Genomic DNA, 24,560 nt, shown 5'->3' with positions numbered 1-24,560 from the left:
ATATGGAATCACATAGTACGGCTGTGTTCCAACAGGACCTTATTTACCACTGGATATACATGAGGGCTGTAGTTTGGCCCTCCTGTAGGGTCTTGTAGTATATATTGAAGACTTTGGATTTGAAAATACAGTGGACATCTCGAGGATATTAAAGCAAGGGAGTGACATGCTCTAATTTCCAGTGTAAAAAGATTATGCCTCTCGTTCGGGAGCAGTGGCTCCCCAGTGAATGAATCAGCTTGCATCCTTTCACCTAATTTCTGACAGTCACAGTTGGCACCCTGTCATTTAGCAAGCACACATGCTCTGCATTTCTTTGTCTCTGAGCCTTTGCTTGGCCTGGGATTCTCTTTCATTCTTAGGAACTGACAGAACCACCCTCCCCCTCCCCCATTCTTTTTTCTTGGAGTTGCTGTGTAGCATTGGGTCTGTCTATCACAGCAATTATCCCATTCATCCTTGTGATGCAGTATTTCTAGAAGATCTATCCACTTCTTAGCACTAGTGATGCATCAAGCACTTTAAAAGTTTCTCAGTACATTTTCTCATTTAATCCTTGCAGCAACACTTGGTGGTGATACTAGCTCCATTTTCTGTGTGACATAATTGCAGTCCTTAGGGACACATAGCCTGATTGAGCTCACATAGCTAGAAATTACCCTGGATTAGTCCTGAACTCATCCTGTCTTAACAGCAAATTCTGAGTCTGCTATAGTTGAATCTGTTTCTCCAGTAGTCTGTGAGCTCCTTGAGGACAGGACCATGTTTGATTCATGTCTATGCCCTGTGCCTAACGCAGTGCCTGGCAAATAATAAGTGCTCTATAAATGTTTATTACATTGGTTTTGGATAATGTGCCATTTGAATGTTTAAATGTTCTATTCTCTAGACCACTAGATGTCACTTGAGATGCATAAATGTGGTGAGAATCCACTGTGCCTGGGAAGCTGTTAAACAGTGCCTGGCCATTTTTAACAAAGTAAAAATGAGTCTTTGTTTGAGTTTTCAATCTGGTCATCGTCATCGGTTTTCAAATACTTGACCATGACTCCCTTGCATTCCAGATAGGATTTTGTATCATTTTCCTCCTCTGAGTGTTGTCTTTGCAAATGTTGCTACAGCTTCTTGTACTGCTGTGTTGTCTGTGCTGTCTGTAGTTGGTAACCGAATTAATAAACATTTGAGCACCTATTGTATGTCAGGTACTATGCTAGACTCTGGGGATACAGAGATGAATTGAGACATGGCCTTTACCCTCAAGGAGCTCACAGTCTTTTTGGGGAGACGGACAGGTAAATAACTATGCTGTGCTGTGAAGTGTGTTTAGAATAAGAACTCTGTGCTACAGAAGCACAAAGGGGAGGTGATTCTGTGTGAGCAGCTCATAGAGCAGCTACTTTGGCACCTGACAAATGAGTAGAAAACTGAGGGTACTGAGGGCAGGAGGGGCATGAGGAACAAAAGTATTGACTCTAGGAGCTGACAAGGGTCTGGGAGACAGGGTTAGAGTACGATAGGCATGTGGAAGAAATGACTGGCAGAGGGGGTGGAAAGGTAGGTTGGAGTAAAGGGTGGTCACTAGTGGGTACAAAGTTTCGGTTGTCCTACAAAGTACTTTAGACGTGACACTCAGGGTTGTAAGTTGTTTTCAGAAGCTTCTGTGAATGCAGTGACCTAGAGAGTTCCATGCTATCCAGAGTTAACTCTCGGGGAGAGCCTGGCAGCTGGAAAGGCTTACTCAACAGAATCCATGAGTCAGAATAAGGGCTGAAACAGCGGGGATGGCAAGGAGAGGAGGGCTGACAGGCAGGGCAGGAGAAAGAACAGAGTTGGCAAGTTCCAAGACTAGAGAGGAGACTCTGAACAGGCCAATGAAGTTGTTCCCTGGGATGCCCAAAGAAGGAATTTGATGTAGGTACATAGGAATTATGAGGAACCAAGGTTGATTTCCATCAATTACCCTGCAGTCCCCTTCGACTGGACCCCCTTCTGTCCTCTTAACAATATTTCCACGAGAGCCGTGCTCCAGCTGTGCTTGGAATCTTTCTGATCATTCTTACTGAGTAATTGGGGCAGTTTCTCTCCCTCACTACTTAGAGAAGAAATGCTATTTTACTGAAACTGGTAAGTGGGATTTTAGGAATAGAACATTTGCCCTGTTTGCCTTAGACCCAAGGCTGTTTCTAAAGAAAGTGGAAGGTAGTCAGAAATGTCCCCCACAACCTATAGAGAAAAGGGAACATTAACCATTTTGGAGCTTCTGTGTTGAGAAAAATATTTGCCTGACAGTGTACATATGTGAGTAGATCTTCTGTTGGCTTCCAAAATCTCATTTGCTCTTTGTGTTTTTCCTTTAGGGTTGGTGTTGATTCAGACCAAGAACATTTGGTAAATATGTGCTTGTGTTGTCCCTGGCATTTCTGTCCAGTGTTCAGTCATTTGGAAAGAAAACTGTCTCTCTTAGACTTCATGCCGCTTTTTAGATCCTGTTTTGTTTGCTCTTAACTGACATGTCTGACTTCTCACTACTCCATGAAACAGAACCATAGTTTAGACAGCAAGTGGCTATCAAGGGTGCCAGCTTTCCTATCTGTGGCCATCCTGGGGCTTTGCCATGGAGGAGAATAGGCTCTTCAGTGCGCCTGGGTGTTCCAGTGACTGCTCTGGCACGGGTAGCCTTTTTCCACTCTGGTTGCGCATGAAGGCTTGTCTCTGAGGTCAGCCCCACTCCAGCTGCTCTTCCTGTGTAACTTTCAAATTGGATGACCAGCAGCTGCCCTTGAGGACTGTCTAGAACCTTCTGAATGTCCAGCTGGTCCCCCTGCATGTTTGGGGGGTTACACTCTCTTAGCATAAGCCTCAACTTTTCCAATACAACGCCTCACTTCCTTCCTTCAGTGTGTCAGTTTCTCAGCCGCCCCTATGATCTGCAGACTTGTAGACCGAATACAGCAGAACTGTCTGCCCTCATGAGACTGACCACCCTTTCTGATATTTTCCACCCTTTTTTGTAATGGTTTCTGAGCACCACTGAGTAAGTGGTTATCTAGTATACATTACATGAGGTTTTTGAAGATGGAAAATATCTTTTGAAACATAATTCCTATTATTTTCTGAAAGAAGCCGTGGTATATTTTTCTGCACTGTATGCTTTAAAAGAAAGCATTTACTTTACTGATTCATTTCCCAAGTGCTAATTTTGAGTGATGACTGTGTGCGTGTGTGCATGTGATATAGTAAGTTCTTGCTAATTTTGTGGTCAGAATCTTAAAGTAGAATTCCCTGGACAAACCAGATTATATACTTTTTCATCCTGCCAGGCTTTTGAGATAGTTCCAAGGGCTGCTTGCGTCTCAGTAGTGATAAAACATTACATTTGCACAGCCATGTTACCCTTCACCATGAAGGAGAAAGAAGGGAAAGAGCCAGATAGGACTAGCAGTTGTGGCAAACAGAAAGAAATAGTTTTCCATTGCTTTCAGAACCCCGTGGGCAGACGTTAGCAAGACGGCCTAGTGGTTAAAGGTGCTTGCTGAAAAGCCTAACAGCCTGACTGATTCCTGGAGAGCTCGTAAAGGTGGAATGAAAGAAGTGACTCCACAAAGTTGTTCTCAGACCTCCGCATGCATACTGTGTGTGTGCACCCCCCCCACACACACACAGAGATGAAAAGAGAGATACAATTGAGAAATGGAAACCCCATGGGCATCTCAATTGCATTGTTTACCAGTAATTGCTTATGTCCATTATGAGGCTTGAGGAACATTCTAGTCAGTATGAAGCTTAGGGGTACACAGTAGTTATATGGTAACTGTAGATGATTTGCTTTACAAGATGTGAAGGCAGTGCCAACGAGATGGCTCAGTGAGTGAAAGTGCTTGCTGAGCAAGTCTGGAAGTCCTGAGTTCAATCCCTGGAACAGATGCTGGAAGACAACAGTCTCTAATACACCAAATAAGAAAGAAAGAAAGAAAGAAAGAAAGAAAGAAAGGAAGGAAGGAAGGAAGGAAGGAAGGAAGGAAGGAAGGAAGGAAGGAAGGCAACAATAATACAGTAGTAGTAGTAGTAAAAGTAGTAATAGTAATAACAATAAATTTAAAAAGAAGTGAAGGTAAAACTTTGAAAATGAGGCAGTTCCACGGATCAGAAGTATAGCTCACTGATAGACCGTGTAATTGGTTTGCACAAGGTCCTGAATTCCCTCCCTAGCAGCAAAAATTCAAGAAGAAAATAAGAAGTGAAGTCATGAGAAACTTAATGATATAAAAGCAAGTTCAGAACTTCTTGCATGCTTGTGAGCACATGGCATATTCTCAGATATTTTTATAGTATTTATGTATGTGTGGATTCAAGTTGAGGGGCAAAATAAACTGTCTGGGATTGAAAGGGCAGGAAAGAAACAAAACCTAGACTCTAAACTCTATGCCCTTAAAAAAGTCACAGAACCATGGAATATTAGTTCTGGAAAGGACCTTGGTGAATCTGTATTGCTTGCATTTTATATGTGAAGAAACTCAGGCCCAGAGAAGAAAGGAGGTTTGCCCCAATAATTAATGTCAGTGAGCCAGGACTGGAGCTGGATAGCCTAACTGACTATGATCATCCCATATTACAAATGAGGGCATTTCATATTTTTGTAAGCTATTTTAGAAGCTGTCTTTTTGCTGGGTTAGTCTCCCCCCTCGTCAGTGAGTTCTGCCATAGCATTTCCTTGTTTTCATTTTGCCACTGTGTTCTGAGCATAGTAGCAACTTGAAAAGGCCAGTTATTTTTTAAGTCCATGGCACAGCTCTCCAAATATAGGGTGAGATGTTTTCTTCTGTAGGTGCCACTGCGTCGGCAGTGCAAGTCTTTCAGATTGAGGAGGGGAATTAGTGTGCACCGACTTTTCTCTAAGCTGTATGTGTGTTCGTGTATGTGTTCACACATGGGTATGTTTGCACGTGCCACAGTACATGTGATCAGAGTCCAGCCTTGGGTATAGTAAAACAGGACCTCTTTGACGTTGATTGCTATGCACACCAGGCTTACTGGTCCATGAGCTTGCAGAAATTTTCCTGTCTTCACATCCTATCTCACTATTAATTAGCATTGGGGTTGCAGAGAAGTGTTGCTATGCCTGGCTTCATGTAGGCTTTGAGAATTCGAACTTGGGTCTTCATGCTTGCATGGCAATTACTTTTGTCACAGAGACATCTCCTTAGGCCGCCACATTGATTTTTTTTATATTTTTTGAAGTTATAATTACATATTATTTCCCTGTTTCATTCTCCCTCCGGCCTCTCCTTTATATCCTGTCCTTGTTCTCCTTTTCAAATTCATGGCCTCCTTTTCTTGAATTGACTCCATGTTGATTTTAAGTGGTGATATAATCATCAATTAGTAAGCTGCCTGAGTCAGAGATGCTTAGAAAAACATTGCAGTTCCCTACACGAGCCACCGAATGGCTAATGTTACCCGTGTTGGACACTATCTTTGGTGAAGGCTCTATTTCTGATTCTACGAAGGAATGGCTCTAAATAAACCTGTCTGCATCTGTGGTATTGATTTATATATCATCTGTCTGCAGGGTGTTCCTGAAAATGAAAGGAGAACTACCAAAGCAGAGAGTGCCTGGCTCTTCCGGATGTGGTACAACTTTGATCATAAGTATCCTTAATGATAAAAGATGCTGGTCCAGGCGTGGATAAGCACAGCTTAGTGAAACGATTCAGTGTGAGCATGGGTGCACCTGTGAGTGTCTGTGGGGATGGGGAGGGGGAAATGCTAGGGAAGAAGCCAGCAACTAATACATGCTAAGCATGTACTTCACTACTGAGCTACAGCTGCAGCCCCGGAGCAGCTGTTTTGCCTTCCTGAAGCATAATATAAAACCTGGCTCTCTCCATAAGTGTAGAAATACATTCCCACCAATGAATTCCTTTGCAAACCCAGGGAACCAGTAGGCACTGGTTACAGTTACAACTGACTGTATGGAGAGAAATCCAGAGCCTAAATGACATAGCTGATTTTTTAGACATTGGTTTATTTGGTGAGTAAACTTTAGTATTTGATGTCCTTGAGGTAATTTGGAGAATTCTGTGGGAGATATTCCTTGCTTGTCACTGTACTTGCTAGGGTGGAAGGAAGCCTTAGGGGAAAGCGCGAGATGAAATTGTGTGTGTTTGATACTGCACTTCTCTAGAAGCTGCCTTTCCCCTCTGAGTTAAGAGCAGAATGTCTTTTCTTCCTCAGCCTTTCTCAGGACCAAATATTCTCTTTTCAGAATGCCTTTGTGATCAAAAACCTTGTATGTTTAGGAAAAATACTCTTGCCCTCATGATTAGAAGCCACTGCTTACTATATTCTGTTTACTAGATTTTCACCTCCATTTCTGTAAGTACTTCAAATTAAATTACCATGTGCATACAAAAATCCAAGCATATCTGTGGCATTAAGGCTCCCATTAGGGAGTGAAGGCCGGGGTTTTTTAAATTGCTTAAAGATTATGTCATTACTTTTGGCTCCATTACCAGCATCTTGGATGTATGCCATTCCCGTATCTCTTGGGGGTTTTTCATTCCTCCTATTTAACATTTTTTAGTTTTCTAGAATAAAACGTACATTTTCTACATTCACAAAATAATTTCAATGATTCCAGTTTATAAAAAGATCTTAGTTTCCTGTATAATCTTGTAGGAATAGACACCAAAAACTAAACTCTAGTCATTTTAATGCCCAGAGCCCTGATAGAATTAATTATCCATCAGTCTAGATTTTAGTTCTTTTATTTAGCCAGATTGTTACAATAGAGTTATAATTTAAATGCAATGACATATGTGAATCTTAAGAATACAGTTTAATGGGGCTGGAGAGATGGCTCAGCAGTTAAGAGCATTGCCTGCTCTTCCAAAGGTCCTGAGTTCAATTCCCAGCAACCACATGGTGGCTCATAACCATCTGTATTAGGGTCTGGTGCCCTCTTCTGGCCTTCAGGCATATACACAGACAGAATATTGTATACATAATAAATAAACATTTAAAAAAAAGAATACAGTTTAATGAATTTTGGCCATCTATCCCTGTGTACCTACTATCCATGCAAATATTTGTGTATTTATAGCATAGTAGAAGGTGCCCTGTGCTCTCTTGGGTCAGTGCCACCTTCCCTAGCATGTCCTACAGAGGAGTAACCCTGATTCCGAGTGCCATCAGCTTGAATTAGATATAGCTGGTTTTGATTTTTATTGACATAGATCACATTTATTCTTTTTGTGTCTTTGTTCCTTCACTGACATCTGTGTAATTTATCCAGAAGGCCCTGCATAACCATAATTCAGTGAGCTGGGGTTCTGGTTTAGGGCATTGTGCATACTAGAGAAGCATTCTGCCTCAGTCCTTGCTTTGTTGTTATGGTCAAAGCCTCCCTAGTTATCCCAGGCTAGCCTTAAACTTAGGATCCTCCTGTGCCTGCCTAGCCTCAAACTTATGATCTTCCTGTGTCTGCCTCCTGAGTGCTGGTCATACAAGCATGTTTCCTCGTGCCCATCCTTTTCTTTATTTCTCTAATAGGCACAGGGCTCTTTAGAATTTTCTTTTGGCAGATTGTTTGGTAATTTGATATAACAAGTCCCTGTTCAGTACTTACTACGAAGTAACAGAGCCTTGGTCATTTTTATATCAGCATTCAAAGAGTATATCATTTCTGTTGTCAGTGGCTTTGTGTAGGCAGAGTGTGTTTATAGAGGGAGCTTTAATCTTTACACAGACGTTATTAATATAGGCACGTTTGAATGGTGTCCTTTAAGGATTTATTTTTATATGTATCGTGTGTGTATGGCTGTCAGGAGAAGGAATGTGCTCTGGAGATAGTGAACAAACTGCAGGAGTCGGTTCTCTCTTACCCTCTGGAGCCTGGGGCTGGGACTCAGCTTGCAGACTCGGCAGTGCCTTCACCCTCTGAGCCATCTTGCTAGCTTCAAACCTTGGTCTTTAAAATTGTTCTTGAGGTGAACTTGCTGTGTAGCTGTGTGTGTCCTTGAGTTCATATTCCTCCAAGCGTTGGGATCACAGGTGTGCACCACTGTGTATAGCTAATAACTTTTGTGTGGTCTGAAGATTTCCCCCAGGCCCTAAAGCATGCTAGGCAAGTACTCCACCTCTAAGCTACATGCCCCAGGATCTCATTTGATAATGTCCTTTCTCCATTCTTTTCCCTGTGTTTTCCTCTTTTTTCTAACAATTACCTTGAATTACCAAATCTGATGAAATGAGGATCTATGCTATAGGAGTTTATTACACATTGTTTGTTGTTGTTTTGTAAGTCTTGGGATTTTGTTTTCTTTCCTCTTTCACCTCCTTTGAGCATCATAGGAAGCGAAGCAGCATGATACAGAAATTCATCCTAGAGCATTCAGATTCATCAGAATTCATAATAAATGATCCAAGCCAGTTTATCAGTATATGCTACTGCAGTTTTTATTCTTCCCTCTGAACACCATCGTTCTTTACTTTCACTTTAATTTTCTTTAGTACCAAACTCAGGATGAATTTTTGTTTCTTCAGTCCCTAAAAGCAGAAAAGCAATGGGATGTCATGCAACAGGCTCACGAGTAAAAGTCAGACTAGTATCGGCTAGCAGATATGTCCCCATTTCCTTACTTGTGTGAGCTCTCTGTGTGTTGGTGTCCCTGTCTGTGAAATGCCGTCACTGCTGTAGTATGGCAGTAAGATGAGCTTGCACGTGGAAAGCCCTTTGTCGGCCTCTGAAGAGGTCGGCGTGCTGTGGCAGTGCTCATTTTAAAGGGGACTATTTGGGGCTGAGGTGTAGTTTAGGAGCAAATAGAGCACTTGCATAGCCCTGCAAGGCCCTGGGTTCGCTCCCCAACACCTCTGTAACAAGTTCTTCATTCTCTTCAATATGTAAAGAAATGAACGCACGCATCCCTTAACCGTGCCTGCACAGCTATCTGAAGCCCCTGCTGACCCACAGTGGGCCTCCGCTCACCACCACTCTCCCAGCCTGCTGTGGGCCCATCGCCAGGTGCCTCACCAGCCCCCAAGCATATGAAGTAAGTGGCATTTGTTGTATTTACTTACTGCTGTTGTCTTGAGGCAGGTTCTAGCTATACAGGCCAGGCTGGCCTCAAACTGGGATTACAGGCATACCCTACCTTGCTCCAGAGTAAGTGCTTTTTATGCACGAATCAAATTCTTTAGCAAGTTCAATTTGGCTGTTCTGTGGGTTAAATTTCTGGTTTTTATTTTGTTTTGGTTGGATTTCTTGGTCTTTGAGGTATAAAATCTATGAGAGGGAATGTAAGTATATTTTCTTCAAGTAGAAAATACACCGAAATGTGGAAATAGCACTAACACCTTTTGAAAATAGACTAATTCCTTATCTTACAGCAGATGTTTTTAGTAGGTCAGCCTGTCTTCATTATTTTAATTTATTTGCAGTATGTGGCCTGACTTCAACCATGGGTGTGTATGTTTCTATGTCTTCATTAGGCTCGTCACAGTTCAGTTGAAAGGATTCTTAAACAATTTTTTTTTTAGATTTCATTACATTTATTTGAACTAAAAAATATGGTATTATGGAGCTTTTCCTCCCACAGAAAGAAAATCGTAGTGAAATGGTATGCCATATCACACTGTGCTTTGCTGGACAGTTTTGATATCTGTTAAATACAAAAGATGCTCTGTGATTTAGTATCTATAACTTTGGGGTTTTAGGGGAGTGTATCCATGTCTGGTCCACATGGAAGGTAGCTGGAAGGTATAGACACAGCTAGACAGAATCTAGATTCCATATATTTTCCCTTTATCTACTAACATGATTGATGATTTGGTAAATTTTAAACCAAGAAGAAAGTGAAAGTCGTGCTAACTAGTCTGGATTCTAAAATGTAAACACTTAATGGCATTGATTGGTCTTCCCTATGACAATGCCCACCAGTTTGGGCTGTGTTAATGTAACACTCAGAACCCTGCATTAGTGGGAAGCTGCCGTGCAGCGGTGCAGACCTTGCAGCTGATTGTGTTTCCCAGAGCAGATTCCATGGGGCGTTGAGGAATAGTAGGCAGTGTAAGGGTGTCGCCTGGGCCAGTAGCTGTGTTTGGAGTCACTGTACATTTGACAGATAGTGCTAGGAGTGTAGGGAGAACACTCCGTGCTGCTTTGACTCCCCTCCTGTGTAGCCCAAGTACGGGTCTTTCCCATTGTACCATATGACTCTCCATAGTAGTGGTGTTGGTTCAGGCAGAGGTTGGGCTCTCAGACTCCAGAGACTCAATAACTTACATTATCTACAGCCCAAAGGTCCACAACTCTGTGTGGTGTGTGTGTGTGTGTGTGTGCGTGCGTGTGGTGTCCCAGGTGTGATGGCACATGTTCATGATCCCATCTCTTGAGAGGTGGAGGCAGTTTCTAGAACCAGGAGTCCAAGCTCATCCTCAGATACATAGCAAGTTAGCTATTAGCTTGGGCTAAATTGAGACTCCGTCTCAACAATAACAAATAAGTCAACAAACAAAAACTTGTCTCCAACCACCATTAAAAACCCACAAACAAAAAGGAAACAAGTATGTGCCCTGTGGTATATGCCAATACAACACATCACCGTATGAGTTTCCTGGGGCTGCTGTGACAGACAAAGTGATGTATTTTACAGTTCTGAGGCTAGAAGTCTGAGGTTAAGATAGAGACAGGACTGCTTCCCTACAGGCCTCTTTCTGATGCTTTGCTGTCAATCTCTGGCATTCCTTGACGTTTAGATGCTTAACCCTGGTCTGTGCCTTCATTACCTCTTAAGTGTCATTTCTCTGTGAGTGTGTCCCTGTGCTATTTATGCTATTGCAAACAGCACTTATGGTGACGGTGGTTTTCAATAAGCTTTTGCATATAAGTTTATTCAATGTTAGAAATTCTAAGTATGTAGAATTGATTTTAAGGGGATATTACTAGATCAAAAGGAATGTGCCTTTTACACATTTGAGACCTCAAACTTAAAAGAAAACATTGATTAGAAAGTGCTAAAGAGCCCCCACTGACCTGCAAAGGAGCCACAAAGCTGTTTTAACCAAATGGCAGACACTAGTTAGGTTTGTTGTTACTAGTTAAATATTAGACAGGAAGTGATTTCAGCTGATGGGTGTCTATAGACTTGTTTTTTCAATTGACCTTTTTTATTTTAATCTCTGAGCATTTAAGGAAATTTCTAGCAATAGTAAATTTCTGATAACCAGAAACACAGAGAAACAAACTTGCCAGTAGCTAGCTCCATTATAGAGTGCTTATGTTGAATGACATTCTAGATGTTTCTATACCTGCATACATGTTCTTTTCTTTGCCAAATGGACTATATATTATTGACCTCCCCATTTTATAGAATTGTATTAGGTATACTGTTTTGGAAACTTTTTTTCCATTAGAACAAAAGCTAATGAACCCAGAAAACAGCTATGCAGTGCAAGTTTCCATGTGTCCCCATGTGCCGTAATGTGTTGTGTGGCTGGAATAAGAAGTGCTTAGTCTTGTATCATAGCCTCATTTGTCTGTTCCCCTGCTCCCAGGACCCAGACTTTTAAGATCCATGAGGGCAAGCTGATAATGTGCAAAAGCGAGTGCTACTTGCAAACAAAGGGCAAGACCCAGACACTGTGGGAGCACACGGGATGGACGGCTAGTCTAGAGCAGAAAAAATCACAGGAGACTGCCAGGGGAAAGTCAGGAGAGTGGACTGGTGACTCGGAGGGGACAGAGGGTTCAGCGTGCCTGATTGCCGGGAGGTAAGAGAAAGACAGTGGGATAGCTTGTCAGTGCTTCAGTCCACTCTGCAAGGCAAGAGGCTGCTGGAGTGGGGGCGCAGCTGGTTATGGGAGAGGAAGCCGAGAGCAACAAGTAACACTGTCTTTTAGTCAAGGGTAGGACTTAGAATTTTATGCAGAGTGCGCTGGGCTACCACCTAGGCATTTTAGGTAGAGGGTTGTCAGATTGTCTCCTTTTGGAAATGATTCTCTGAAGAGCGGGCTTATCTTACCACCTTGCCTGGCTTTGATTCTTGCATTGTTTAACTACTCTTAAACTTTATATTGTTTGCATTTAGAACCAGGAGCAATTGAAAGATGATGACTCCGACCTTATTCTCAATGATGGTGATATCAGTTTGACATATGGGGATTCTACTGTGAACACTGACTCCGCAACAGCCAGTGCCCCAAGGAGATTTATGGGCAACAATTCTGAAGATGCCTTGGATCGGGAGCTTACATTTGGGGACCACGAACTAGTCATTCGTGGAACACGCCTGGTTCTTCCGATGGATGATTCTGAACCTGCGTTAAATTCATTAGATGATACAAGACACAGTCCAGCCTAAACTTTCTAATGCTCACTTAGTGGTTTATAAACTTTGCACATGTGATTGTGAAGAATTGTGTACTACCTACAAGTCCTAGTGCATGTCTCCGAATGTGTAAGCTATATAAATGCTATTTATATGGCATAGAAGAATATAAATACCCTGTAGAAGGCAGATTGTCTGTTCTCTTTAAGTTTTGCTGGCTGCACTACATTGGCCAGATCTGTTTTAGAAAGTTATTTCCACAGTAATATTGTGTGTTCTGTTAGTTTTATGTTTCAGTTAAAGTATAAAAAGTGACAGATTGACCCTTTCTTATATTTATCTGACACTTAACTGGAGTACTAAGTTCTTGTGATGTGAATTAATTTGTGTGTGGCAGGGAAGGGGGAGGGGAGGGGGAGGGAAGGGGGGGAGATCTTATTCCCTCGGGAACCTAAGGAGGAGGGGTTCCTTTGTTGGAGAACTTTTGTTGATTGCTGCTGCCTTTGTCATGACTTCTTTCTTTCCCTTTTCTCTGGTGGCCCTTTGTGGTGCAAGGAGCTGATGGCATTTTGATCTCACCCCATTCAGGTTGGGGACTGAAGTGTGGGGGCTGTTTTTCCCCAATTGATGTAAAAGAACAGATTTCTTCACTACAGTACATTGATGCTCTGAGAAAGAAGGCTACAAATGACCTCCAAGACCTTATTTCTTTTCCTTCACACCAAGATCATAGGAATTGCATCCAGCTGGCTTAGCCAAAGTATAGGTGTATATAGTTCAGGGCACTTGTTTCAGATTTGGGGGCACTGGAGCAAGTGGACACGGGGCATAAGATGGTGTTGGAGGTCTCTCTTCCCAAATATGTAAATATTCTATACCAGATAACTCGAAATAGAAAATGTAATTGCTGCTTCAATGTTGTTGTGTGTATAGTAAGCCTTGTCATCACAAGTTTTTTATATCAACTTAAAACGCTGCTCTTCAGCAGCCAATCAGGAGCAAAATGGAAAAATTTTTAAACTTACGATGTGTGGTGGTCACTTGTTAGTCAGTAGTTGGTGTTAGAAGTTAATTCATGTTCTGTACTATACCAAAGGCAGCTGTAAGAGAAACACAGTACTCTGCAGTGTCTTTGTGTAAAGTGGGTGTAGTTGTCTTCATTGTCATGTAACTTTTTAATATTAGATGCCTAAGCTGCCATGTGTTATTTTTTTGATGGTTTTCAAGGAAGAGCACAGAACAGCTTTTTATTTCATATTCATAGTATGAAAATGGTTTCTATTTTGTAATGCTGCAAATACCTAAAGGTACATTGAACACTTGGAAGGGGAATACTTCTTGATGCTGATTCTGACCTGTTTGTGATTCAGGAGAAAAAAATACAAATTTTGTGGATCCTCCCCCCCAGGTCTGAGTAGCATTGCCTTAAATCTAATCCAATTAGAAAATTAATTACTTCTATGACATTCAAATTTTCCACTGAAAAATGCCCTTCCAAACAAAACATGCACTTACTCCCTATAAGGGTTCTGTGCCATTGTAAACACTCCTGGAGCTTTTAAAGGACTTCTATTGCTGTACCCTTCGTGGCAGCCTTGACTCGTGGCCATGTGTTATGTAGTGGTAGTGACTTTCCTGCTATGCAGGACTCCTCCTGTGACGTGTACATTTTATATGATGTGTGGCTCTCCATGCAGTAAATAATTTCTTGTTAATGTATGTTTGAGGGGGGGGTGAATGTCAGCATCATTGACCCACACAGTTATTCAAGTTGTAAAAGGGTATACCGTAATTTAACTACTATCTTTTTATTCTATCAGGTTACTGAGCTCACATTATAAAAATGGCTATAAATACTGAGCATGAAAAATTATGTAACCTGTCTCTTTCCGCATGCATAAGACTTCTCATTAAGGAAACTGATAACGCTCGAGTCCACTAAATCTGCCTTCAGTACTTTATCAAAGGGGAACCAAGCTGTGCTTACGTCTTCATCTGGAAGATTTTTCCCTCTCTCGTCTGTGCACACATCTCCGTGCAACAAGAAAAGCAGCTCTGTTAAGATAGCCGTTGGAATTAAAGACCTGAATGAACTTTGATGAAGTACAGTCTGAGGGACCATCATGCATGAGAGAATTGCTCTCTTGGACCTGTTTTTCTGTTGTTTGTGAAACCTCCATGTTTGATTGACTTGAACATTGCATCTTTCAGAGTTATTTTTTAAGATCTCTTGGCATTTATCCTGGTCTGTGTTTGGCAGTGTGCTGTTAAAGTACTAGACTTCTAATCTTTATGTGCTTTTTGTTTTCCCTTGGAGTACTTGGAAAGATGTTATAGTGGTTTCTTTTAGGAAAATCTGTCATTAAAAAAATTATAGCCTTGCAAATAACCACTCGCTGTTATTTGAGTCCCAGCTTATTCTAGAGAGGCATAAGGAATGCTGACTTCATTTCTTTTTCTACCTATATACATACTGGAAAAGGGGGAGGACTGGAGTTTTAAAAAGCAACTTGACAGTCCCTAACTTATGAGGTGGCAGAGTGTAAGGCTGAATGTGTTTGCTCATGGTCACAATCAGACCATTTAAGAAATACTGCTCAAAACCATCAAGTTCCATTATATTGATTTGTAGGCTGTTAGTGCGGTAGCGGATTGTGGTAAAAATAGTTGCATTGTACTGCAGGTGGGGCAGTTGCGGGAAGGCAGTTCCAAGTTTGCCTGCAGAGCAGAGCACAGCCACATCAATCGTCCTGCACAGGAAAGGTACGTCTCTCTTTGTACAGGAGATGTTGTGTGGGTTAGCATTTGGATTAGTCGGGGTTCCCTAGAGAAACAAAACTTAAGAGAATTCATACGATTTAATTAAGAAAAAAAAAACCCTCACAGGTAATGCTTAGCCTGTGGTTTTAGTTAATTAATTCCAGATGTAATCAAGTTGGCAAACAAGAATAGCCATCTGACAACAACTTTACTATACATATATACGCACACATATACATTCTAGTAAATCCCATGTATATAGTAATATATGTGAGATTTATTGGAATGGCTTTATATATGCATATACGTGTATATGTGTATGTATATGGGATTTATTAAATTGCTGTAAGGCTGTGGTCCAGCTATTCCAACAATGGCTGTCTGCCCGTGGAAGGTCCAAGAGTCCAGTAATTGTTCAGTCCATGAAGCTGGATGGTTAAGCTGGTCTTCAGTATACACTGGTATCCTGAAGAAGTGGGCTCTATTGCCACTGAAGGAATGGACTTGCCAGCGAGAACAAGCAGCCGAGAAGAGAGTGCTTTCTTCTTCCATGTCCTTTATATAGGCTGCCAACAGAAGGTGTGGCCCAGGTTAAAGGTAGATCTTCCCACCTCAAAAATCTGAAGTAGAAATCACTTCAAATGATTTAAGAAAAAAATCCCTCTTGGGTTTTAGTTAATACCAGATATGGTCAAGTTGACAAGCAAGAATAGCCATCACAGAGTTTGCTAACAGCAAGCTTGTCTGTCTTGCTAATGGTACAAATCATGCTCTTAGTTCAGCTACATTGCTGTTGCTATTGCTACACTCCAGCTTCCTTACTCATTGCTCACTCACTAAAGGCACAGGTGAGAGACACCCACACCCAAGGCCTGTGCCTCGAATCAATTCGTTTTTCTCACCACACAAAACCCTTTATTAGATTTGAGCAGGTACCTTCATTCTGATTAGTGCTAGAATATAATAGATGTTCTTGAATTAATTGGAAAATTCTCAACAGGAAATACTTATCAAGATGGTCCAGGATAAGGCTTGTAAATGAACCGGAAATGTTAATAATAGTTGTGTTTTTTGAGTCCCTCTTGGGTACACATAATGTGTTTACAAGGTATTTTGATTGTTTTAATTTTATGACGTAGCATACCCTCTTTTTTCAGTTGAGACAGAAGTGCAAAGTTGATATGACTGGTAACCCATAGAGCTATGACTCAAATCCTCAGCCTGATTCCAAAGGTCCAGATTCTGTTGTTTTGTTTTTGAGACAAAATCTAACCGTAAAGGTCAGGCTGCCTTTGAAACAAATGAACCTCCTATCTCAGCCTCCTGAGAGATGTGATTACAGGCATGTACCACCACACCTAACATCAAAAGTCCAGTTTGTTAACCACTACTGACTCTAGGCACAGACTCCGTACTAAACTAAGTACAGCCTGAAGATGAGGTAGGGAGTTGTAGACTTCAAGCCTGCTGCCCACCACCTGCTGGCCTTCAGACCAGGGTAAGAGATGAAGTCTCAGCTCCAGCCTGCATTTCCTGTCCTGTTGGCTGCCTTACATGAGTCTCTGTGGTGGGAACATCCTGACACCCATCGCCGAGGGCCCCTCCTGTGTCTTGTCCTGTGTGAGAGAGGCTGGTTGATTAGCAGCTCTGCCTTCCACTCCCTTCCACTATCTCTTAGCCTTTTCCAAGGGCCTATCTTTCATGCCAGAGTATGTGATTGTGAACAATGGCTTTGGAGTCACAGAAGGTGGGCTAGTGTTTTAAAAGCCCAGGCTTTTTTTGATCTCAGGCCCTGCTACTGAGTGTGATGTTGACCAGTTACGTGACTTAACTGAGCCTTTTCGTTCTCTCTCCTTGCTGTTCAAGGGATCTGAGCTCATCCTTTGAGCCACATACAGTGGGGCTAGCAGCAGACAACTGTACCGCAGTCTCAGCTCTGCTCCACATACTGTACGGGAGACGTTGTCAATCATCTCTTGGTGGGCCTTGGGAATCACTCATGGAAGAAGGACTGCTTGATTTCTAGTGGGGGCATATTGATTTCAAGTAATAACTTCAAACACAGTAGTCATGAAAGCCATGACCGACATGTAAGAACCCTCCCTGGGGTGCTGGCAGGGCCCTGTAATCTGCTGATACAGGAGTTGAGGCTGACTTTTCTGATAAAGGGATGTTTAAGTTTAGATCTCAAGAGTTAGTCGAGGGCCAACTGAGTGACGTGATGAGGACCATTCCAAGCAGAGTGAAGTGACATTCCTTTAGTCGGGTGTCTGTTGAGTGACAAAACCTGCACTGTGCTCTACAATTCAGCACGGAACAAAATAGAGCGCCTCTCGCAGCACTTCCAAAGCCGCCGCGAGGACAGAATCCTAGTTCCAGTGTTAGTCATTATAATGAGTGCCCTGAACCAAAATGTGCCCCCTGCCACTTCCTCCCACCCAGGGTAAGACGGCCCCCTCCTGTATGTCACCTTAAGAGCCTTTGAAAACAACTGATAATGTCTTTTCTGAGCTTTTGTGTGCCCAGGCTAAACAACCCTATTCTCTCTTACTATCTTCCCTCCAGCCGAGACCACCCTGGCTTGCTTAGTTTCTGTGGCTGCATCAACCCCTCCTAACAATCAGCAGGCAGACTGGACCAAAGGCGCCCTGCTCCAGGGAAAGCAAACCATAAATGCACATACATGAAATAATGAAAGGGTGGAGAATTGGCCAGCAAGAAATGGGACAGAGGCTAAGCGGTGTGAGGAGAGGGGGCGAGAGAGGAAGAGGCGAGGCAGGGAGAAGTTGAAACAGTCAGCAGTCTGTGGGTTCATAAACCAAACTCCAGCCTTAGCTACACAGCACTTTTAGGGCCAGCTTGGGGTATGTAAGACCCTCCTGTCTCAGACCAACAAGCAAAGCCCTGATGCAGGTAGAGAATGAGAGTGAGGTAGAGGGCTGCTTCAGAGCGCATGCTCAGCGCAAGTTCGTTGACAGGAAAAACTGTCTTCTTGTCCTTGATTCAGCTGGCAGATTGATATAGTAGAATAGAAGAAGCAGTAAGTAATAGGAAGGCAGAGTCCTAGCCCTGCTTGCCACTTTCAGAAAGCTGCGTGAATCTCTGAGCCTGCTTTTTAAAATGTCAGCTGAGAGGCTCGGAGCATTTGGGGAGCTATTACCGTATGCCAGGCACTGTGGTAGGTGGTGGACTGTGATTTCAGCTGCAGACTCGCCAGCCCTATTAGAGGCTCAGATGAAGTGATGTACGTTAAAGAAGGCTGACTGAGGTTGGACCTTCTGTATGGTTTTGCTGATGAGGCGCTATTTGATTATGATACGGAAAACACTTCATAGACTGCACCTCCTCCAGGCTGCTTTCTTCGGCACCCTGCCATAGTTGCCTTAGCCGCTGCTGTCTCGGCTGAAGCCTCAAGTCCATGAGTCTCTTTTCTGGTAACCCAAATAGTGTCTTTTTAAACTACGAACCCACATTATGGTTGTAGCTTTAAAAATCCTGCCCTCCACGTTCAGCTAGCTGCCAGTGCCGTCGAATAGGTACTGGGTTCCTTTTCAGGGACAAAGCTTAACCTGGAAGTCATTTCTTTTGTCGTGACAGGAAAAGATATACTGAAGGCAGTCTGAGTGCGTCTTGGAAATGAGGTTTAAATTCACCTGTTCTGTTGGAACTGAAGCGGTTCCCTGTGCATTTAGATACTAAACCTACAAAACTCGCTTGAGAGGTAGTCGATTCTCGGGCGCTCTGGGAGTCACGAGGCTGTGCTGCTTGCTTTTGTTGTTTACTTGACTCTCCTATACAGCTGTGTTCCCACGTGGCTCAGGCAAAAAATTATATGAACTGTTTTTCCATCTGACAAATCTGGAAGACTCCTGTCAGCTAATGAAAGTCGCCCTCCCCCGCCCCCATTTCAGGGCTGTTTTTGTGTGAGAAGGGAAGATAATGGCAATTAGACCCCCTGGGTGTGCTACAAAATTGTTTTTTTTTTTTTTAACACTTTGAAAAACTCAACAAAGTTCCATTTTCTAAGAGGAGCCAGGAGTTTGATATTTAACGACCTTGGCCAACCAGTGTTTTAAATTCTAACTTGCAGTCAACAGACCATTAGTGTCTCATCTGCGCTGAGATTTGAGCCAGGCTAGGGGCAGGGGAAACACAGCTCAAGCCTAAAGGACAATGCAGCAGACTAAACAAGAGCTTCACAGTGGTGGGCTAAGCATGAGAATGAGGTGGTGAGGTGGGATCGTGGTCCTTCACATTGCTGCCGAATATTGCCCACCAGAAAGGCCCCCACCAACATCCCTGGAAGCTGTGAGTGTGTACGTGTCTCACGTGGCAAAGGGCTTAAGGTTGCCAATGGAATGATCGTGGGGTAGGAGGTTAACTCTGGGCTGTACAAATGGGGGCCAACTGAATTACACAGGTCCTTAAGATTCATGAGCTGTTCCTGGCCATGGTCAGAGCAGAAGAGCTGAGCGCAGACACAAACCCAAACACACGCCACCTGGCTGGTTTTGAAGAGCGAGGAAGGGGGCCTCGGGAAGCCAGAGCCTGCAGCAGCCTACTGACACAGTGGAGTTAGCCCAGTGAGAGCCTTGTCAGACTGTTGACCTACCAAGCTGTGAGGTGACAAGTGGGTGTTGTTTTAAGCCATTAAGCTTGTGGGAATTTATTATGGCAGCAATAGGAAGTTAACAGACTCCCTGGGAGGGAAGGTACATTGTTTCTGTTACTCCTTGTTCAGAATGGCTAAGTCATGCCAGGCATTGTGCATGGGACTAGGGCACAGAAAGAACAGAACTGGTCATAGCCAGTTGGGTAGAGGAGACTAGGAGCCATACAGACAGCTGGGATACAGCGCAATAAGGCCATGATTGAAAAGAGTTCAGGCGATGGACTCCCAGGCTGGGGAAGGATGGGGGTGTGTACTGGAGAAGGTCTGTCATTTCTAGGCTATTAATCTAGCTGTCACTACCATGTCCATGTCACAGGCTGGTGTAAGGGAGTTCCCTAAGCCACCATGTCCAATGTATCCCTTGAAAATGGCGGTACACAGGAGACAAAAGCAAACCTGGTTTTAGAACGATCACTCTTCTTGTAGCTAGGGCTACTTGGATAGGGCCAAGAATGGACATAGAAGTAATGATTCGAAAGGTTGGCTAGGGAGAGAGTGTATAGTAGTTTGGACTAGAGAAATGTCACTGAGGACAAAAAGGAGATCATTTAGTATGTAGACTCGGTAGTAGTTATAGACGAAAGAGAGTTGGGCTGGAGAGATGTGTCGGTAGTTACGGAGAGATGGGTCAGTGATTAAGAGCACTTGTTGTTCCTGCAGAGAACCCTGGTTCAGTTCCCATTACCCACATGGCTCTTACAACTGTCCATAATTCCAATACCTTGGAATCTGATGCTTTCCTCTGACCTCTGACGGTACACACATGACACACATACGTTCAGGCAAAGCATTCATGAAAATAGACGATTTCCAAATGTGATGATTAAATGGGGGGATATTCCTATGAGCTGAGCAATCAGATTGGGCACAATGGATGCCAGACAAGGCAGTAACTAGAATCTTTAAAAATTATGTAGGCCAAGAGATTGTGAGATGTGTCCAAAAAAAAAAAAAAAACAAATTTGCACACACACACAAATGCTGCATGCTGTGTCTCATTATGGAGGCTTAAAACATCAATTTCAAAGTAGAATAGAATAGGATAGAATAGTGATTATTAGAGACCAAACAAAGAAGGATGGGAAAAGGGACCGTAGAAGGAAGTCGGCTAATAGTAAACACAAATAGGAAGAAAGCATCTTAGTGTTCTGCAGCACAATATGATGGCTATAATTTATAATAGTCCATTATGTGTTTTTCACAAATACACAAGGGAAGAGGCTAAAGGCTCCAACACAGAAAATGATAAGGAGATGGCAGTATGATTTGCCCTGATTTTATCACAATATGCTGTTTTCATGTATTGAAATATCACAATACCCCAGAAATATGTACAATTATTATGTTAATTAAAATAAAAATAGGAACATAAATGAAAGAAGAAAAAGGGACAAGGGCCCCAAATGAGGCTGGGAAAGAATACAGGCTCGAATAGCACCAGGATTTGTAAGTTCGTCTCCATTATAACCTAGGAACATCTGGAGCTTTTCCTCTGGGTGGTGCCTGGGAAGAATAATTGATTTAACCAAAGTACAATGGATGGAGGAATAAAATCATTTCTCCTCCTTAGAAGAAACAGAGTTTCAGCAGTTCTCAGGAACGATGGGTGGTGTTACTAGGAAACATTTCAAAGTGTGTCACTCTGGACCTTAGTGCATCCATCACTGGTCTTGGCTGGGAGAACGAAATATATGTGGCAGGCTCTGTTGAATGCAGTTCTTAGTATTTTCCATGAGGGTCAAGGGCCAAGGAATGAATATTAGATGTGAAGTGAAAGCCACAGCTGGCTGGCCAGACCCTCTCTGCTTCTGGGGAGATTTACACTCAAGCTTAGCTCTTTTCCTTTTTCACCTTCCCCAAAGACTATTGGAACAGTTTCTGGCACATTGGTGGAGTGACCAAAGTCCTGGGGTGTGCTGTGCTCTGGTAACCTGTGCCATTCATCAGCTTTCGTCATCAGAATTGAAGCTGACATGTTAGGGAAGACGGAGCCAAATAGCAACTGGTGGGAGAGATTTCATCGAACATGCCTGGATTCAAATGCTTTAAAAATTGATTTGTGCTTCTCAATAGAAGAAAACCAGTAAACGACAGTATAGCTTATTTAAAAAAAAAAACATAGAGGCATATATGAAGATGAAGGAAACATCTGGTTTTTGTTTTCTCAGATTTTATTAATTCATCTGAGGTGTGAGTCACCAGCTCAGTCAGCCAATGTTTCCAAACTTTGTTGCCTCCAGAACAGTTGGGAAATTTCACTTTAAAACTACCTTGAGGAAAAGATGTTCTACAAAGAGGTAGGTGTGTGTGTGTGTGTGTGTGTGTGTGTGTGTGTGTGTGTGCATGTGTTCATGTATACATGTACTCCCCCCCCATACATACACACGTATAATGTTTGTCTTGAGTGATACTTCTTCAAATTGCTTCTATGTTAAACCATGATCACATTCCTTTCCAGGCAAGATTTTCTTTCTTCGGGTAAAGTTGAGGACTGCTAGGTTGAGCATGTATGTATGGTATCTAACGTCATTCTGATCTATATATAAACTCATCACCTCATAAACACAGCCCTTTACCTAGGAAGATAACTTGGATGACTTCCTTTAGCCTTTTCCAATAGATGGCAGTTAGATATGTATCCCCTAGAGATGCCAAGGAATCAGGCCATTCCCCATCTCTCCACTCAAGATGTTCTTGGACTACTACCAATCCTAACCTGATAAAAGGCTATCAGGGTGAGAAATCAAGAAGATTCAAGTGCTTTCTTCCTGAGCCTGAACTCTACCACAGTATGGTATAGCCATGTTTTGTTCTCGGCTCGTCCACATCTCATTTTCAAGATGGCTGCCTCAAGTTGACAGTAGGCCAGAGCTTACAGACCATGACAAAACTGGCTTTTCTGTGTAATGATGAGAGCATCCATTTTCTGTTATTACACTGTACGCTACCCACTTGAGCTCTACTCTTCCTGCCCCATTAGCAGGGATAGCAGTGGCTGGATTCGAACCTCACTGTCTTTCATAGGCGATCAATGGCTTGATTAGCACTCTCTGTCTCTCCCTTCTCTTCCTCCTTTATTTCTTTAACAGACTTAGTGCCTGTCCACTCTGGGTACTGAAAAGACCAAGGCTAACAAGTCTTTAGACTATTTTTCTTGGAAGGGAATACTCCAGCATCTGTAAAGACTGCAATGACAATGAGTTTTCCCCTTTGCCTACTCCTCATCAGATTGACTTTAGATAAAGGACCATCAAAGAGTAATGATAAATTATCAATTAGTGTTGGTTCTGGTCCAAGGGGGAATATTTTGACAGTCTGTTTTAACCATATAAGCAATGATTCCAATAAAATGTTTTATGAGGTGTTATTACAGATGTAAATGTTTCCTAAAGATATCACTTGAGTTGTAAATCATGTTCTTAAATTCATACTAAAGTCACCTCATTAAATAACAAGGGGAGCTATGTTTTTTAAATAAACGTTGGTCTCCAGGGACTTAGAAAAAAAGAAACAAAGAACAAAAACCAGAACTCAAGTCCTAGCTGTCCAACCTCAAGAGCCTGACAGGAGTATGAGATGTTCTCGAAACGATTTTTTCACTTGCTTTGCAAGAACACCTCCTCCTAAAGTCTCATCTTCCTATGCCAAACTGGACATAGGAGGCAGAAAAACTCATTCACAACAAAACTCTGGCTTATTGAAGTGCGGCTGACAAATGACGGAGTTAATCCTCTCTACCGCACAGTCCTGGGAGTTTTGAAAAGTGTATGCAGACATGTCACGGTCACCCCAGTGTTCTGGAGGGTTTGCAACTCTCCAGAACAGTCCACCGTGCCCCTTTGTACGTTAACTCCCTCTCCCTGGCTTCACGGGTCTGCCAGCATGACCTGTTTTGTCTCTGTAGCTCTGGCCTTTTCCAGAATGCCATAGAAACACAACACACAGCATGTAGCTTTTTGCAGACTCTCAATTTTTAGCTTTTATTATATTTAATTTTCTATTTTGCATGTTGGGGGTGGTACACGTGCCATAGAGTGTGTGTGGGAGGTCAGAGGAAGACTTTGGGGATTTGGTTCTCTCCTTCTACCGTGTGTGTAGGGACCAAACTCCTATCTTCAGGCTTGGTGGGAAGTGCCTTTGCCAGCTCGGCCATCTTTCCAGCCTTCTCTCAATTTTTAAAAGTAATAACATTATTTTTCAGGTAATAACATTTTCATTGTGGTAGATTTTAGATATTTAGCTAAGTAACAAAGAAATACAAAGATTCTTCACTGTGGTAAACATGGGATTGCAGCTGTCTCTTTGGCTTGCTGTTTCCTTTTCTTTGGGTATATACTTTCCCATGAGAGTTCCTGAAAAGAAGCTGTTTGTAAAGACTTATTAAAGTTGCAGTTCTGTGGGGGTTCGGAATGTTGCAGGCCTAGAGGCTAATGACCTTATCTAGGGAGAGAGTTTAGCCCCCTAAATAGCCATCCCTCATGAGGCTAAAAGATAGAAATCTTTGCAAATTGGGGGCTGGAACAGCAGTTACAACTCTGCCTGCTCTTCCAGAGGACCCAGGTTCAAAACCCACTACTCACGTGGCAGCTCACACTTGTCTATAACCCAGGGTTTCTGACACCCTTACAGACATACATGTAGGCAAACACCAATTCGCATAAAATAAACATAAATTATAGAACAAAAACCTTTGAGAATCTATTAGCAGACAACTAGCTTCCACCAACCCAAGAGCTGAGAATGTCTTCTGATAGCATCTTGGGCCTATAAAAGAACCCCCCCGCATCTTGATGTAACCACCA

The 24,560-nt window shown here is 42.6% G+C and overlaps 1 protein-coding gene across 2 annotated transcripts in view; it reads left to right on the top strand.

Annotated features, from left to right (window-relative positions):
• Slc9a6 (solute carrier family 9 member A6) overlaps positions 1 to 14,715 on the top strand; it is a 69,022-nt gene extending 54,307 nt beyond the window's left edge. Inside the window, exons 16-20 of one of the 2 annotated variants that reach the window (XM_050159678.1) lie at positions 1,203 to 1,292; positions 2,358 to 2,388; positions 5,570 to 5,649; positions 8,945 to 9,050; positions 12,087 to 14,715. In XM_050159678.1, coding sequence (XP_050015635.1) covers positions 1,203 to 1,292; positions 2,358 to 2,388; positions 5,570 to 5,649; positions 8,945 to 9,050; positions 12,087 to 12,359 — 580 coding nt within the window. In that variant the 3' untranslated portion in view covers positions 12,360 to 14,715. The remainder of the gene's footprint in view (positions 1 to 1,202; positions 1,293 to 2,357; positions 2,389 to 5,569; positions 5,650 to 8,944; positions 9,051 to 12,086) is intronic. The other variant, XM_050159677.1, reaches the window with a different exon arrangement.
• The last annotated feature ends 9,845 nt before the right edge of the window (positions 14,716 to 24,560 follow it).

Source organism: Alexandromys fortis, unplaced genomic scaffold, assembly GCF_014885135.2.
Source record: "Alexandromys fortis isolate MF-2015 unplaced genomic scaffold, M_Fortis_MF-2015_v1.1 scaffold_95, whole genome shotgun sequence".
Classification (NCBI taxonomy): domain Eukaryota; kingdom Metazoa; phylum Chordata; class Mammalia; order Rodentia; family Cricetidae; genus Alexandromys; species Alexandromys fortis.
This window is presented reverse-complemented; position numbering and strand designations above follow the sequence as displayed.